The sequence below is a fragment of the Phyllobates terribilis genome, unplaced genomic scaffold (genome assembly GCF_046119375.1).
Source record: "Phyllobates terribilis strain yellow unplaced genomic scaffold, ASM4611937v1 Scaffold_2__4_contigs__length_985480577, whole genome shotgun sequence".
Taxonomy (NCBI): domain Eukaryota; kingdom Metazoa; phylum Chordata; class Amphibia; order Anura; family Dendrobatidae; genus Phyllobates; species Phyllobates terribilis.
In genome coordinates this window covers 582962479-582980569 of record NW_027362762.1, presented here as the reverse complement: position 1 = coordinate 582980569, position 18091 = coordinate 582962479, and the positions used below count along the sequence as shown (strand labels likewise).

Below are 18091 nucleotides of genomic sequence, written 5' to 3'. Positions count from 1 at the left end.
GTGGCACGGGCAGGAGCGGACTGGCCGTGTCGGCTTCTCACTTTTTGGATTTTAGAAGGGCATGACATGCCTATATCTGTGTCTCCCCCTCCTTTTACTCCTCCACCTCTTTTATTTTCGCATGACTATATGTACTTGTCACTTTTCCATGTGTTAGTTATGTCTTCTGAGCAGTTTGTCAGCTTTTGGACACCTTTGAAGGTGTTTTCTATGTGTTTCTATGTGTTTTTGTTTGCCTGCCATTGGTTTTAACGATGTTCGAAGGAGTTCGACGAACACACGGGTGTTCGACGAACCGAACCGAACTCGAACACTACGGGGGTGGCTCAACACTAGTTAGGATGTTAGTTTAGGTAATGCAGCCATATATTAGTAGATTAGGGGAAAATAAGTATGTGATATACTGCAGATTTTGAAAGCTTTCCCATTTTCAAAGAATGGAGATGTCTGTAATTTTTATCATAGTTACACTTCAAATGTGAGAAACAGAAACTAAAAATAAAAACCAGAAATTCACATTTAACGATTTTTAAATAAATTACATTTTATTGTATTAAATAAGTATTTGATCACCTACCAACCAGCAACAATTCTGGCTCTCACAGACCTTTTAGTTTTTCTTTAAGAAGCCCTCCTTCTCTACACTCATTACCTGTATTAATTGCACCTGTTTGAACTATTACCTGTATAAAAGACGCCTGTCCACACAATAAATCACACTTCAACCTCTCCAAAATGGTCAAGACCAAAGAGTTGTTTAAGGACAAGGCTGGGGTGGGCTACAAGACAATAGGCAAGCTGCTTGGTGAGAATGCCACAACTCTTGACACAATTATTATAAAATGGAAGAAACACAAGATGACCGTCACTCTTCCTTGGTCTGGGGCTCCATGTAGGATCTCGCTTCGTGGGGTAAAGAGGATTCTGAGAAAGGTCAGGAATCAGCCCAGAACTATACGGAAGGACCTGGTCTATGACCTGAAGAGAGTTGGGACTACAGTCTCAACAATTACGTTTAGTAACACACTACGTTGTCATGGATTAAAATACTACAGGGCACGCAAGGTCCCCCTGCTCACACCAGCACATGTCCAGGCCCGTTTGAAGTTCGCCAACGTCCATCTTGATGGTCCAGAGGAAGCATGGGAGAAGGTCATGTGGTCAGATAAAACCAAAATAGAACTTTTGGCATCAACTCCACTCACCGTGTTTGGAGGAAGAAGAATGAGTACAACCTCAAGAACACCAGGTCATGTATCGCAAGATTTTGGCCAACAGCCTCCTTTCCTCATTAAGAGCATTGAAGATGGGTCGTGGCTGGGTCTTCCAGCATGACAATGATCCGAAACACATAACCAGGGCAACTAAGGGGTGGCTTTGTAAGAAGCATTTCAAGGTCCTGGAATGGCGTAGCCAGTCTTCAGACCTGAACCCAATAGAAAATCTTTGGAGGCAGCTGAAACTCCATGTTGCCCAGCAATAGCCCCAAAACCTAGAAGATCTTTGTGGAGGAGTGGGCCAAAATCCCTGCTGCAGTTAGTACATACTTGATCAAGAACTACAGGAAAGGTCTGTTTGCAGTTACAAAGTTGTTTTTCTATTGTATCAAATACTTAATTTATTTTCATTTTATTGCAAGAAATAAAGTAATAAAGTAAAAATCATAGTAACATAGTAACGTAGGTTGAATAAAGACCTAGGTCCATAAAGTTCAACCTTTCTCCCCCAATTGTACTCCCCTTGCCAACACTACACTAAATACTGGAACTAGGCCTCACAAATGAATTACCATTTTTATTTTTATCATTGCTGCACTATTACAATTACAAATAAACCAGTTTATAATTTTTTAATTAGTTTTATTTTTGTAATACTGTTACTGTTGATCCAGAAGAAGGCAAAAACCCCAGGATACATTCAGCCAATTTGCATCACGGGGAAAAATTCCTTCTTGACCTCGAGAAAAGGCGATCAGTACAAGAACCCTGGATCAAATATACTACTATAGGTGTAACATTTTGTCTAATTTAACTGTAGCCCACAATGTTATGTGTGTCAAGGAAATCATCCAGCCCTTTTTTGTACGCTGTTATAGTTTCTGTCATTATTACCTCTTGCAGTAGGGCATTCCACAGTCTGACTGCTCTGACTATAAAGTACCCTTTCCTGTTTAGGTGCCGGAATCGCCTTTCTTCCACCGGTAATGAGTGCCGCCTGGTCCTTAGTATAGTCTTGGGAAGGAATAAGTCATGGGCTAGACCTTTGTACTTACCACACACATATATTTATACATGTAAATTAGACCTCCTCTGAGACGTCATTTTTCTAAGCTAAACAAGCTCAACTTTTTCAACCTTTCATCATATGGGAGGCCTTCCATCCCTTGTATAATCTAATCTAGTTGCTCGCCTTTGAACTGACTCTTGTGTAAGAAATAGACATTCCTTACATGCAATAAAACTGTGAAACAGTTGCAAATCATGCACACGGGAGTGATTCAACCATATCACTGAGCAGCTGTAACTACTCGGTGCTTGGCCCGAGCGTATTCTGCGAAAGGGTTAATAGAACATACTCGCTCATCACTAGTAACAATATGTTGGGATCATGAGATTTTATTTCTCTTTTTATACACCCTAAAATCTTGTTTGCTTTTGCGGCAGCTGCCATACCATATGATTTTTTTGCTTTTTATTTTTATTTTCTGTCTCTCACAGTTGAAGTGTACCTACAATAAAAATTACAGACCTCTCCATTCTGTGTAGGTGGGAAAACTTGCAAAATCGGCAGCGTATCAAATACTTATTTTCCCCACTGTAGATGGACTCAGTTTACCAATTACCATATTTTTCGGATTATAAGACGCACTTTTTTTCCTGCAAATTTGACAGGAAAATGACTGTGTGTCTTTTAATCCGAAGTGAGCTTACTGCGGGAGGCTGCTGTGGAGCGGGGTCACAGGAGCCAGGACCGCTACTTCAGGAGGCCAGCGGCGGCAGGAGTAGGGCAATGCTGCGGTGCCTGGGCTCTCACGAGATGTCGGCACTGATGAGCAGAGTCCCCTTTCCAGTATGTTTCCCTGCAGTGGGAAATGGCTGCTGGAGCTGGCGCATGTGCAGATTCAAATCTCCGGGGACATTCAAACAAAACCGAAGTAGATAATTCAAAGGGGTGTCACGCAAGGTGTAGGAAAGACTTAGTGCAACACAAAGGGAACAAGGAAAGGGAGCCCAGACACTAGGGAAAGGGGGAAGTGGAGACATTCTAGGCTGATCTAATATCACCCTGTCTCCTCTAACGTCCCTATATTGGTTCTACACCAATCGCCGCATGCGAACCTCGCCATGTCTTTCCCTGGTGTTAGGCCCTTGCTAGGGAAGGGAGGGGGATGAGTGCTAGTCGATCCCCACTAACCACTAAACCCAACAAGGATGATCAAACAAGGGAAGATAGCTTAGCTTTAGTCGACCAGCGAGATGAACACCCATCCTCATAACTCCAGAGAGGAAGAAGTAATGCACTACTCCGAGCCTTCACAATGGATAATGTGAGTATCACCGGCACCTCCCTCTAGGAGACAGCAGGTATTTATACACCCAGGCCAGGGTGTTAATTAGCCAGAGGAAGGTAGCCACTGGGTCCTAGAGAGACAGCCTCTAAGAAGGTGTCTGTAATGCCAAACGTAGAGATCTCCTGCAACCAACTGCAGGGCGACTGTCTGTCACTTCTGACACACCCTTGACAAGGGGTCAATAAACAATTAAACCCAAAGCACAGAAAGAACCCCCTCTAAAAATACTCTTTATTTGATATTCTTTAAAAACACTAATGGTCATACCACACAAACAAACACAAATAATAATAAAATAGCGTATCAGCAGGGGCAGTTAAATGAACTGAAAGGTCCCTACTAGGACCCTATCTTTACCCTTGCCTGGCTGCGGGGGTTGGCACCCTAGGGTCAGCATAGACTGACCCTATTGGTCTATACTCTACCCTATAGCCGTATCTCTATGTAAATGACAACTTGATCGTGGTGTCACTTAATTATTAAAGCACTCAAAATGGATCAGACGTAGGACAGAGAAGTATATAGATGCAAAGGCAGCAGTCAGATTTTTATCTTTGTGCCTAATTCTAGCCCTAGTGGAATCCCTGCCTGTCAGCCGAGGTAAAGACCCTAATTTTTATTGGTACCCTCAGTCATCGTTGGTTGATCTTGATAGTCCCTATAGAACCCTACAGTGTTCAGGGATAGGGGCAACTAGAAAGGACAGATAAGTAGACAGAAACAGTCCTGGCTATGAGTGACACCATATCACCACTCCCATCATATTTGTGGGATATAAGAGTGAAAACTTTATCATAGACCCCATTAGAAACAGTTGTATTTAAGCGATATAGGGATTCAAATTGGTCCACAGCAGGTATCAAAAGTGCTTAACAGTCATTGTTTCCTGCATACGAGCTGCAATGTCATTGTCTTATACATATACATTAAGCCAACAGTAAGGCAGAAATAAGGGTATGTACTTATCTAAAGTATGCACTTAGCTGATCATGTCTTATCGGCGAACACCCTACATCAAATCTTCAATAAGACAAAAGGGTTGCACTTATCTGATCATAAATGAAAGAACACCCGACACGTTTATCCCCTTCTCATATTCGGGGTTCATCAGGGGATGATAAAGATAGAAGATCAGAGATGCCCCATTGTGCACCCCAGTGTGAGATAGAGGACCCAGTGGAGCTCTGCATGCGCTCCACACATCATGCGTTACTTTTAATAGCCTGTAGGAAGTGATCTCACTTTACCCGAGCGCATCCACATTGAGTGCTGGAGCACATCATGCCTACTCGCGACGGCGGAAGTGACGCATTCTCAGCCCGGAAATTACGCGAATGACAGTGGAACGCACAATGTGCTCCACCAATACATCCTCCTAAATCAGTCCAGAGGTGCGGTGATTATACTCGCCACTATGATGACGTCCGTGTGGCACTGCCCCCTAAAGTCTCCACTCTCAGTCTGCACATCAAAAGGGACTGAACAGATATATGCAATGAACTGGGGATGCTCCCTGTCCCCACGACAACACCGATAACATGGGGCCTCATTCATTGCAAAAAACCTATTTGAACAATCATTTTCCTTTGGATTTGGAATAGTATGGAGATATAGACAACATGATATAGTTGTGGAATTACTCTTTAGGGACCACACACACTGTACATTCATCCATCCATAAGGTGAATTTGTAATCAATTTGGGCACCAAAGCTTGATAGCTTGACCAAGATTACTGGTTTCTCCCAATTCCTAATTCAAGTGATGCTGAGACCTCAAAAACAATGTTATCATTAAACCCTCCTACAAGGGTGGCAACATTGTTGTCATGGATATATCCCACTACAAACAAATCTGTGAAGACCTTCTTAGTGACAAAGGGAGCTATGAAGTGTTGTTTTATAATCCCACAAATGAGTATACCAACGAACTGAAGGGAATTCTTGATGAAGGTCCGGCAAATAAGGTGATTAACAAAACGGAATATGATTACCTGTTGCCAACACATGCAGTCACTGCTACTTTCTACTGTCTCTCGAAAATACATAAGGATCTAACTCCCTTAAAGGTAGACCTATTGTTTCCGGGTTTGATAGTCTGACCCAAAACTGTGGAATTTATCTCAATCAAGTACTCAAACCTTTTGTAACAGCTCTACAGTCCTTTGTGCTTGACACTCCGGATCTATTGCTCAAATTAGAAGGTATTTCAGTTGACCCTGATGCAATGTTAGGGAGTATTGATGTTGAAGCCTTATATACTTCAGTACCCCATGAAAAAGGTTTAACAGCAGTGAAATACTTTCTTGGGATGAGAGGACGCCAATACCAGCTACATAACGAGTTTGTGATAAGACTGTTGAGGTTCTGTTTGACACAGAACTATTTTTTGTTTGACCGGAAGATCTACCACCAGCTCAGGGGCACCGCCATGGGAAGTCCATGTGCGCCAACTTATGAAAACTTGTTCCTAGGCTGGTGGGAGGCAACAACTGTATTTGGAGGTGATCTAGATGTATTTACGGATAAGCTTGATTTATGGACACGTTATATTGACGATGTCTTCCTGATTTGGAGGGGTGACCAGATTGGGTTTGATAACTTTGTGAATGAACTCAATCAGAATGATATTGGGCTTTATTTCACCTCGGTCCTTGATAAAGCATCTTTACCGTTTTTGGATATCCGGATCACAAAAAAAGTGGACGGAGAACTAACCACCCAGACATTTAGAAAACCTACAGCGACTAACTCCTTTTTAAACTGGGAGTTTTATACATTTAAAAAGAGGTATTCCCAAAGGGCAATACTTGAGACTCAGGAGAAATTGCAGTGACGATGACACATTTAGACGTCAAGCTGATGAATTACGTGGTCGCTTCAAAGATAGAGGCTATCCAGATCACATCTTGAGAAAAGATTTTAATGAGGCTAAAAACAAACACCAGGCAGAACTTTGCAGACCAAAAAAAAGAACCACTCAAAGTAACTGCACAAGATTCATCACAACATTTGATAACTGTTCACAAACGTTCGAGACATACTTACCAAACATTGGTCTATCCTCTGTATGGATAGCGATATCTGTAAACAATTGCCGGATCGCCCACCGATTATCTACAGACATGGGAGATCAATTAGAAATAGATTAGTCCACAGTCATCTTCACACGCCTCAAACACAGACCTGGTTGTCCAATCATGAGGGTTATTTTAAGTGTCATAACTGTGTAGCATGTCGACATCTCCAGACAGGTACACATTTTCGTGCTAATGCCATCAACAAGACATACGAGATAAAACACTTTATCAACTGCCGTACTATAGGCGTCATATATAAAGCAACTTGCAGGTGTGGAATCGAATATGTGGGTAAAACGATCCACGAGTTTAAACGACGGATAGGCGAGCACATAGGAGATGTCGAACACACCAGAGACACACCCCTTGCCAGCCTCATAAACAACTGCCATATAGGTGACGTTAGTCCTCTAAGGTTCGTGGGAATTGACCATATTCCAAAACCACAGAGAGGCGGGGATTGGGACAGACTCCTCTTACAAGCAGAGACAAAGTGGATATTCTATCATAATACTATGGCACCAACAGGCTTGAATGATCAGCTTTCCTTTACGTGTTTCATTTGCGTCCTGGTCTCTAATTTAATTTACCTTGTTTTTTTATCATTTAATGTTCATCTATGTTTATTCCACACTGCCAATGGTAATCCTATTTGCTTTATTCTTACACTTAAAAATTGTCATCTTTATGATTGCTTGTATATTCATCATCCACTGTAACCTGCGTCTGATTTTTAACACTAAGTAGATATGGATGACTACCCGGTCTGTCCTCTGCCACTGCGCACGATTCAGCGTCAGCATATGTAGCGGAGAGAATTCAGGGATACCTTGGTAATCTATGCGGTATGGGGAGTGTCTAATTATGCTCCAAGCTGCCTAAATGAGGTATTGCTGAACTGCGCATGACCGGTAGTGATGCTTCTTGCGGTACGGGGAGCTCGCTTGCGTTCCAAACCCTTGTACACCTGGAGTTGTCACTATCGCGCAGGACCGGATATAAGGTAATGCGGTCACCGGAAGTGATCATTGTGCAGTTCAGCACATTCACTTCCGGACAAGGTGACAGGCACGCTATCAGATGACACAAGGTAACGATACACATTTGTTGGTGGACATGAAAGCTGTACCAGGTGAAAACTTTGTGAATTTAGCAGCTCGGGCTTACAGGATTGGACAGTTTTCGTAGGTTGACCACCTGCTTCCTGCCCCAATTAACATTGAAATGTATTTAAGACTTCCACTTTCCACCGCTGTATTACTCTAGCCAAAGCAAGTGAAAGTTGAAGTCGCTCTTAGTTGTAGCACGGTAATTCAGATCCCTTGGACAAAAAGCATATAGGTCCCCTGATGAATCCAACGGAGGAAACGCGTCAGGACAATTGCTGAAGGGATAAATGCAGGGCCTGATATGATAGCTTCAGCTGTGGACCGTCCTTGTAACGGCGGGAGTAACGGGGATTAGGGTAGCGCAGACCCCCAAAGACAACTAGGGATAGTACCACCCATTGATCCCGCTGTGGCTGCTGAAATACATCCGGTGAATCCCTCAACCTTCTAAATGGAAATCCATCTTTTGGTGAGACCTTTCCATTTATTAATTATTATTGGAATTTTCTAATCCACCATAAGGGTGGCAATCACATGATGTTTTTTGTGCCACTGTGTATGAACATTTATTTCTGTTGAATATTCTAATCCACCACTGGGGTGGTTGGTAGTCTTTAATGACTGAGTATATACATATGCACTATACGAGTAGTGTATGGTTACTTGTATGTGACTCTGTTTCACTACCTACCTTTATCTTTGACACCGTCCTCTTGGATGAAATTTGTTCTTGGGATTGGTTGTTTACTTAGACTATGTGTTCAAACTCAAGTTTGGACGTTTTTGTATGTTTATACCTCTCTCGTGGTGGTTTGTGGGGGCTACATGGTCTACTCTTAAGGGTTATACCCCTGTGTGAGACGGTAAAGAGCTTTCCCACAATCCATTATTTTTAAGTGTTTGTTGATTGTTTCAAGCTTTTAAATAATAATCAGTAAAAGTTATATTTTATTTGCCTTGCTGTTTTTTACTTCTGAAACCTCAAAAACATCAAGATTATGTACAAGTAAAAAAAATGAATGCATGAGATGGGTCACCGATTAAATGAAACTGACAAAACTTAGATGTTCATTCAATCCCTTAGAGAATACTATATCAAGCCAGAAAGTCTGGCTTCTCTTTGCAACATTTTTTCATCCCAGTTTCACAAGCGTACTGGAGGAGGTATAACCTCTATTACTGTAAACCGGATAGATTTCAAGTCACCTCCATGTTTTTGTATAATGTGGCATGCTAAAGGTCTATGTGGTGTATACCTCCATGCTATCCTTAATCCAGGGGGAAATGACTGTTCCAATAGGTTTTTTGCAATGAATGAGGCCCCACATGTTAGCAGTATTGTTATGGGGGGAGGGGCGCATCCCCAGTTCATTGCATATATCTGTACAGCCCCTTTTGATGTCCAGACTGAGAGTGGAGACTGTAGAGGATGGTGTCACGCGGACGTCATCTTGGTGACTAGTATACTCACCCCACCTCTGGACTGATTTAGGAGGATGTATTGATGGAGCGTATCATGCGTTTCACCATCATCCTCGTCATTGGTGGAGCCCATTGTACATTCCATCGTCATTCGCATAATTTCCGGGCTGTTTCTTACTGTTGGCTTAATGTATATGTATAAGATAAAGACATTGTTTCCTGCATACGAGTTGCAAAGAATATTAAGCACTATTGATACTTGCTGTGGACCAATTTGAATCCCTATATCTCTTAACTACAACTGTTTGTAATGGTGTCTATAAAGTTTTCACTCCTGTGCTTGTGAGACATTCACCCATACGTACATGGATCCAAAAATGGCAGCTAGTCATACTGTAGTTATGAAACTGCTACTGTTTCCCCAACTGGCTGCAAATTATTCCAAAAAAGCCAATACATGAGGTTACATAGAAATTGTGGGAAGCAGATATATTAATTGCTAAATTTATCCAAAAAAAGTTATAATACGGAAAAACTTCAAGAAACAAAATGATGTGTTAATGAAATTCCACGTAAAGCTCTTTTATTTACAAGACACACCTAATAATACAAATTTTGAAGCAGTCCTTCTGAAATTATATATAACTATCATCGTGAAATATAATGCTCACGCTGGTATCTTGAGGAGAAATTGTATATACAGTGCCTTGAAAAAGTATTCATACCATGTGAACTTTTCCACATTTTTTCACTTTATACTCACAAACCTAAACGTACAGTATTTTATTTTAATTTTATGTGATATGCCAACACAAACTAGCAAGTATTTGTGAAGTGTAAAGGAAATGATGCATGGTCTTCTAAATATTTAAAAAATGTAAATGTGAAAATTGTGACGTGTTTTTCAAGGCACTGTAAATACTGGAGCATGTTGCAAGATGATAGTTATTGTTGAGCATTCACCTAATGCACCCCAGTTTACTTTTAGAAAGGCAATTTAATAGCACCGACAATACCTATTGATTCTACTACAAAGAATAATCAGGGCATTTTTTCTGTTATTTTGAAAGGTTTTTTTCATACAAAAAATGCAGTGCACGCACTAGATCAGTGATGTCAATCTCAAACACACAGAGGGACAAAATGAAAAACTTGGACAAAGTCACGGGCCAACCCATATACAGAATAGTGGGCCCCACATAGCCCTCCATACAAAATAATGGGCCCCACATAGTCCTCCATACAAAATAAAGGAGTGGTGGTCCTGGTGTTGCGGGCCAAATAAAACCACCCTGCGGGCCAGATTTGGCTGACGGGCCAGAGTTTGACATGTATGTACTAGATTAAATATGAGAACCGGAATTAGTGAGTTTACTAATAGTGCATGTAATATTAAATTTAATATCAATGATCAGATCACATTTCATTTGGTAAATTCCAAAAAGTTAATTTTTTTCTCATTAATGTACACTCTGCACACCATCTTGACTGAAAAAAAAAACATGCAGAAATTTTTGCAAATTTATTAAAAAAGAAAAACTGAAATATCACAAGGTCATAAGTATTCAGACCCTTTTCTCAGTATTGAGTAGAAGCACCCTTTTGAGTTAGTACAGCCATGAGTCTTCTTGGGAATAATGCAACAAGTTTTTCACACCTGGATTTGGGGATCATCTGCCTTTCTTCCTTGCAGATCCTCTCCAATTCCGTCAAATTGGAAGGTGAACTTTGGTAGACAGCCATTTTCAGGTCTCTCCAGAGATGCTCAATTGGGTTTAGGTCAGGGCTCTGACTGGGCCAATGGTTACTGAGTTGTTCTGAAGCTACTCCTTTGTTATTTCAGCTGTGTATTTGTCTTGTTGGAAGGTGAAACTTTAGCCAAGTCTGAGGTCCAGAGCACTCTGGAAATGGTTTTCATCCAGGATATCTCTGTACTTGGCTGCATTCATGTTTCCTTCAATTGCAACCAGTCATCCTGTCCCTGCAGCTGAAAAACACCCCCATAGCATGATGCTGCCACCACCATGTTTAACTGTTGGGATTGTATTGGGCAGGTGATGAGCAGTGCCTGGTTTTCTCCACACATGCCGCTTAGAATTATCACAAAAAAGTTCTATCTTCGTCTCATCAGGCCAGAGAATCTTATTTCTCATAGTCTGGGAGTCCTTCATGTATTTTTGAGCAAACTCTTTGCAGGCTTTCATATGTCTTGCACTGAGGAGAGTCTTCCGTCGGGCCACTCTGCCATAAAGGCCCGACTGGTGGAGGGCTGCAGTTATAGTTGACTTTGTGGAACTTTCTCCCATCTCCCTACTGCATCTCTGGAGCTCAACCACAGTGATCTTGGAGTTCTTCTTTACCTCTCTCACCAAGGCTCTTCTCCCACGATTGCTCAGTTTGGCTGGACGGCCAAGTCTAGGAAGACTTCTGGTGGTCCCAAACGTCTTCCATTTAAGGATTATGGAGGCCACTGTGCTCTTAGGAACCTTGAGTACTGCAGAAATTCTTTTGTAACCTTGGCCAGATCTGTGCCTTGCCACAATTCTGTCTCTGAGCTCCATGGGCTCCATTCTCATTTGGTCTGACATGCACTGTGAGTTGTGAGGTCTTAAATATGAGTGCCTGAGCAAAAGGTCTGAATACTTATGACCATGTGATATTTCAGTTTTTCTTTTTTAATAAATTTGCAAAAATCTCTACATTTGTGTTTTTTTTTTCAGTCAAGATGGGGTGCAGAGTGTACTTTAATGAGAAAAGAAAATGAACTTTTTAGAATTTACCAAATGGCTGCAATAAAACAAAGCGTGAAAAATTTAAAGGGGTCTGAATACTTTACGTACCCTCTGTATATTATCCCCTATCGTGTTATAATATCCGCCATCATGGTATATTGTCCCCCATCCTGGTATATTGCCTCCATCCTGTTATAATGTCCTCCATCCTGGTATAATGTCCGCCATCCTGGTATAATAAGCCCATTTTGTAATAATTTTCACATCTTGAGCCCCTTCCCTTCTTCTTTTTTCTTTTTCACATTTTAAAAAGAAAAAAACAACAATTATTTTTACCTTCCTCCGCTCCTACATCATGCAACGTCCTTCAATAGCCAGCGCAGTAGCGAACTTCTACTTTTGACTTCACTACCATGTGCAACTCATCATTGGCAAGCCGACATCTGTTGCCAGCCTCTGATTGGCCGGCAGCGCGTATTGCAGTGCAGAGAGCCGTCGGGTGTCTGCGTCACAATACATTTCAGCAGAATGTGCATCAGAGGATGCAGATCCAGGTGAAATTGATGTCGGCGGGCCACGCTTCAGCATGGGCTTGGTCACGGTTGCACCCTCTGTGACTGCGATCATTACGCCCCTGCATGTTTTCTGTGTTTCAGTATAACAGTATTGCAGTATATAGTTGAAATAATGATCTGATATGAATCCACAGCCTAATGCTGGACTTCATAGGAGTATCAAAATGGGGGCGCACAGCTGGTAACCATACAGGCACATGCCCGCTGTATAAATCAGTCGCCATATGTTGCATGTGAAGCGGGCTCCGCTCCTGAGCCAACTCCACACATGCGGATCCTGCTGTGGCCGTACTGGTACTGTACATTCATCTGTGCCAAAATAATGTTTTGAATTGATTTTATGTATGTGCATGGGGAGAGGAGCGCCCCTATCCCGGCACTGGCGGTCTTAAAACAGGACATGGAACAAATACATTTATGTTACAACGTTTTTTACATGCATAAAATGTCGCAATTTGTACAAAATTCTATAACTATGCTACATTTGACACCAGCTCTTTTTTAACATTGAAAAGTGTGCTACCATGCTTAAAATGTTCTACTTAAATAATTTGCACCAAATTTATTATTAGTGGCGAAATTTGATAAATATAGATTAGTGGAGTTGAAGTTCATACACAAGATTTTGCTCAAATGATGCCATGTTTGATAAATGTGAACCATTGTGTTTTTATGTTACACCACAATATTAGCACGTTTTACCACACAATTGATGGGCTTGTATTATTTCTACGTATCTACATAGTGGGCCCCAGGAATGATTTTCTCTGGTGGACCCAAGGCACACCAGTCCGACGCTGTTTGCAGCCATTAAAAATCATCTCTGACACCAAATGATGTGTGTATGGGTAGGGATCAAAACAATTCTTAAAGAACCTCTTTGGCCAAAGAAAAGCTGGTTCAGACTTCTGAACAGTATGAAACAGTATAAAAAGTTGTCTCATTACCAAGGTGCAACACAAGAAATTTCTCATAATGGGTAAAACCAGTGAAGGTTCTAGTGAGCACTTTTGGGGCGATAATCTGGAAGTGGAAAGAACATAATTTGATCATAAAACGGCCACTACCAGGCAAGATTTCAGACAAAGGAGTGAAAAGAATTATCAGAATAGTTGTCCTAGAGCCGTACCTATGGAGAGCTACAGAAAGACCTGGAATCAGCAAATACAATTGTTTCAAAACAATAAGTAATGCAGTCAACCTTCATGGCCTGTATGCATGCTCAATGTTCAAGCGTGTTTAAAGTTTGCTCAACAACATTTTGACAAGCCTGTGAAAAACTAGGAGAATATAGTCTGGTCAGATGAGTCCAAGATTTAACTATTTGCATGCCATAATACACACCATGTTTGGAGGCCAAAAGGTACTGCATATCATCCCAAAAGCACCATACCAACAGTAAAGTTTAGAAGTAGGAAAATCATGGTGTGGGGCTGTTTTTCAGCATACAGTACTGGCAAACTTCATGTGATTTGAAGGAAGGATGAATTAAACAAATGTACCGAGACCACCTTGAAAACAATCTGCTGCGATCTACCAGATTGATAAAGATAACATAGTAACATAGTTTGTAAAGCCGAATAAAGACTTGCGTCCATCAAGTTTGACCTGTTAGTTCTGTAATTGCTAAAGTTGATCCAGAGGAGCGCAAAAACCCCAAATGATTTAGCCAATCTTCACCTGAGGAAAAATTCCCTCCCGACTCTGAAACCAGCAGTCAGAATAAATCCCTGTATCAACCTACTATTTTATTTTATTTATAAGTATATGCTGAAATCTGCCTGGTATCTAGAAATACATCCAGTCCCCGCTTGAACTGGTGTAGTGAATCTGACATTACCGTCTCCTCACTCAGTGAATTCCATATTCTCACTGCTCTTACTGTAAAGAACCCCTTCCTATGCTGGTGCTGAAACCTTTTCTCTTCCAGTCTTAGTGAATGCCCTCTTGTTACCGTAATATCCCTCCTTTTGAACAAATCCCGGGCAAGATCTCTATACTGTCCCCTAACGAAGATGAAACGAGTGAAGACATTTCAGCAAGAAAATGAGCCCAAACACACAGCCAAGGAAACTCTCAATTGGTTTCAGAGAAAGAGAAAAATAAAGCTGTGAGAATGGACCAGTCAATCACTTGACCTAAATCCAATAGAAAATTTATAGAAAGAACTAAAGCTCAGAGTTCATAGAAGGAACCCATGGAACCTATAGGATTTGAAAAGCTTTTGTGTGGAAGACTGGACCCAAATCAATTCATGTGACTAGTTACTCCATACTGTAGACGACTTGAAGCTGTCGTCACCAACAAAGGCTTTTGTACAAAATATTAATTACTTTTCATTAAGTATGTTCAATAGTTTTTTCTGTGTCATTTCTCATTATTACACATAACTTTAATTTATAGACATCTATGGTTTGATTTCTTTGCCTATGTGATTTAGATGAGTTGTTACCGACATCTGGTGAGAATTTCATGTCAATAGCACCTTTAAAAATATGTTTACTTAAAAAATTGGTGATGTGTTCATTACTTATTTCACGTGCAGTATATTAGCAAACATCACAAAATTATGTCTCAAAGTTAAAGTGAACTGTGGCTATGCTTTATAGTTTTTAGCATTTACGATTTGTAAATTAGGATAGATTAAGCATTTTAAAGTATTATTTTCTGACAGTATCAGTAGAAGGCAGAATATCGCCATATTCCAGTAGAAATTGATTGTCTATGGGCTTTATTGCAAGATGCTGGTAAACTGATGAGGGGGGGAGACGGGGCATCCCTGCTTGGATGAAGCCCCATAAATACTGTGGTCTGTGGTAACGGCTTCTGTGTCAGTGCAATTTAATGTATAGATCCTTTAGATAAGTCATTCCACGGCATTCATTTATCTTATAGGACAGCAAGGGTTTTAAGAAATGATATTCAAATCTATGTTTCCATAGAAAAATTTAATATGGATTGGTGCATGAAATTTTCTAAGTATTGTAGACATCTAAAGGTGCAAAATATCTGTAACAGTTCTTGATTTCTTATACTCTTAAGTCTAGTTGTTAAGAGAATGCTAACATAACGCAGTATTGTCTGTTTCCATTTAGTATCTGGAGGAGCTATACAGATGACTTTCCACAGAATAATGTTGGAGTACTATCCTTCTCACCAATCAGGTATGAAAGATTTTTATATGGTGTTTGAGCTCCCAGGGTAGGTTGCTGAGGAAACTTGATGGACAGAAAATCTAGTAAAGGGAACCTGTCACCAGGCTTGTCCCATATCCGGTAAGGTCACCACCTTTCAGCCCTGAAGCATTCTAATACTAAGAACTGCAGTAAGCATGCGTTGGGGCTCTGACTTTTTCTGGCTCATTCGCACTGCAGTACTTGGCTAGACACTCGACAGGGCAGAGAGAAGTACGCCTGCTTAGGAACGCGATGCTGGAGACACTGTTTGAATGACGTAGGACGCGTCATCCACACGAAGCACAGAGGGAGGATGGCATCACAAGAAGAGAGGAGCCACTGGACCAAGACAGCAACACCCATTGGACCCGACCGGCCCGTATGTGAGTTTTAGGCTACAGTCACACTATCAATATTTGGTCAGTATTTTACATCAGTATTTGTAAACCAAAACAAGATGAGGAACAATCAGAGAAACAATATAATAGAAACACGCTCACCACTTCTGCGTTTTTGACCCAGTTCTGGTTTTGGCTTACAAATACCGATGTGAAATACTGACTATATAATAATAGTGTGACCATAATCTTTCTAAAAGCTATTTTTCTTGTCTTGCAGGTGGGATTGGGGGCGTACAGTATATACAGCATATTAGAATGCTGTATATCAGGGCTGAAAGGTGGTGACCTTACCTCATATGGGCATACCTGGTGACAGGTTCTCTTTAAGCTTACAGAAGCAATTGATAGATTTTACATAGATTGTCAGCCGGCTTGTGTAATGTGATGGTAATCATCACTCAATTCTCTAAAGTCCTATTTGCTGTAGCTCTCAGATACAAGGGAGCAGGGTTTCCCATTATGAAGGATAGAGAACCCAACTTTTGATCCCTCACCTGCAGTACTATGCAAAAGTTTCAGACAGATGTGGAAAAATGCTACCAAGTAAGAATGTTTTCAAAAACAGAATTGTTAAAATTGATAGTTAATTTTTATCAATTAGCATAATGCTAAGTAAATGGGCAAAAGAGAAATATAAATCAAATTGATATTTGATGTGACCACCCTTTGTCTTCAAAACTGCATCAATTCCTCTACTTTTGCGCACAGTTTTTGAATGAACTATGCAGGGCGAATGTTCCAAACATTTTGGAGAACTAACTACAAAACTTCTGTGGATGTTCAAATCCTTCTGTTTCTTTGTTTAATCCTAGAGAGACTTGATAATGTTGAGATCAGGGCTCTGTGAGTGCCATATCATCACTTCCAGAAATCCTTCTGCTTTAACCCCTTCTCCCCAGGCCATTTTCTGTTTTCTCTTCCCCTTATCCAAAAGCCATAACTATTTTTATTTTTCTGTCGATATAGCCGTTTGAAGGATTGTTTTTTGCAGGACGAGTTGTACTTTTGATTGACACTATTCTACCACATAGTTTACTGGAAAACGGTAAAAAAAAATCCAAGCGTGGTAAAATTGCAAAAAAAGTGCAATTCCACCATTATTTTTTGGGTTTTGTAGTTACCATGTTCACTGTATGGTAAAACTGACCTCACAATATGATTCTCCAGGTCAAGTACGAGTACACAGATACCAAACATGTATTGTTCTTTTTTTTATTTAAGTGGTGAAAAAAAAAATTGGAAATTTGTGGGAATATTTTTTGCCTTTGTCGCCATTTTCTGAAACCCATAACATTTTAATTTTCTGGGAAATGAGGCTGTGTGAGGGCTTATTTTTTGTGACCTTAGCTGACATTTTTATTGATACCATTTTGGTCGCCTCTTACTGCATTTTGTTGCAATGTTGCAGTGGCCAAAAAAAAACATAATTCTGTTTTCATTTTTTTTTTCGTTACGCCATTTACTAATCTGATTAATTTATTTTAGATTTTGATTCATCAGACATTCCTTAATGCAGTGGTACAAAATATGTGTATTTTTTATTTTTTTAAATGGTTTTATTTTTAATGGGGCAAAAGGGAGGTGATTTGAACGTTTATAGTTTTTTTGTTTATTATTTTTTTACAACATTTTTAATTGTTTTGGTTTTTTTTTATATTACTTTTCACTGTATTTAATAGTCACCTTAGGGGACTTGAAGCTGCGATCGTCTGATTGTTTCTGCTAGCAGTACATCACCACGGCTACGAATTCCCAACCGTGGAAGTACTGGGTACGTCATGGCTAAAATGCGGCACCGCGACCGGAGTCGCAGTGATCACATTAAGGTACCTGCTGGTTCTAACAACTACGATCGCTCTGATTGGACTTTTTTTTTTCCCTGTCTATTTTTTTTTATCCCCTTTTTGCACCACACCCGTGAGTGCATCCTACAACCGTTAAGCGCTGGTTGGTGACGTACATCACTGATCAGCATCTGGTTGTGTTTTTTTTCTTTGTGTGAAAAAATAATCAAATATTAACTAATT

The 18091-nt window shown here is 40.5% G+C and overlaps 1 protein-coding gene across 8 annotated transcripts in view; it reads left to right on the top strand.

Moving 5' to 3' along the window:
- The window catches only part of BLTP3A (bridge-like lipid transfer protein family member 3A), a 496913-nt gene that overhangs the window by 258114 nt on the left and 220708 nt on the right, over window positions 1–18091 (top strand). For all 8 annotated transcript variants that reach the window (XM_073666443.1, XM_073666436.1, XM_073666439.1 and 5 more), the window contains one exon: window positions 15583–15651. In XM_073666443.1, the coding sequence (XP_073522544.1) occupies window positions 15583–15651 (69 nt within the window). The remainder of the gene's footprint in view (window positions 1–15582; window positions 15652–18091) is intronic.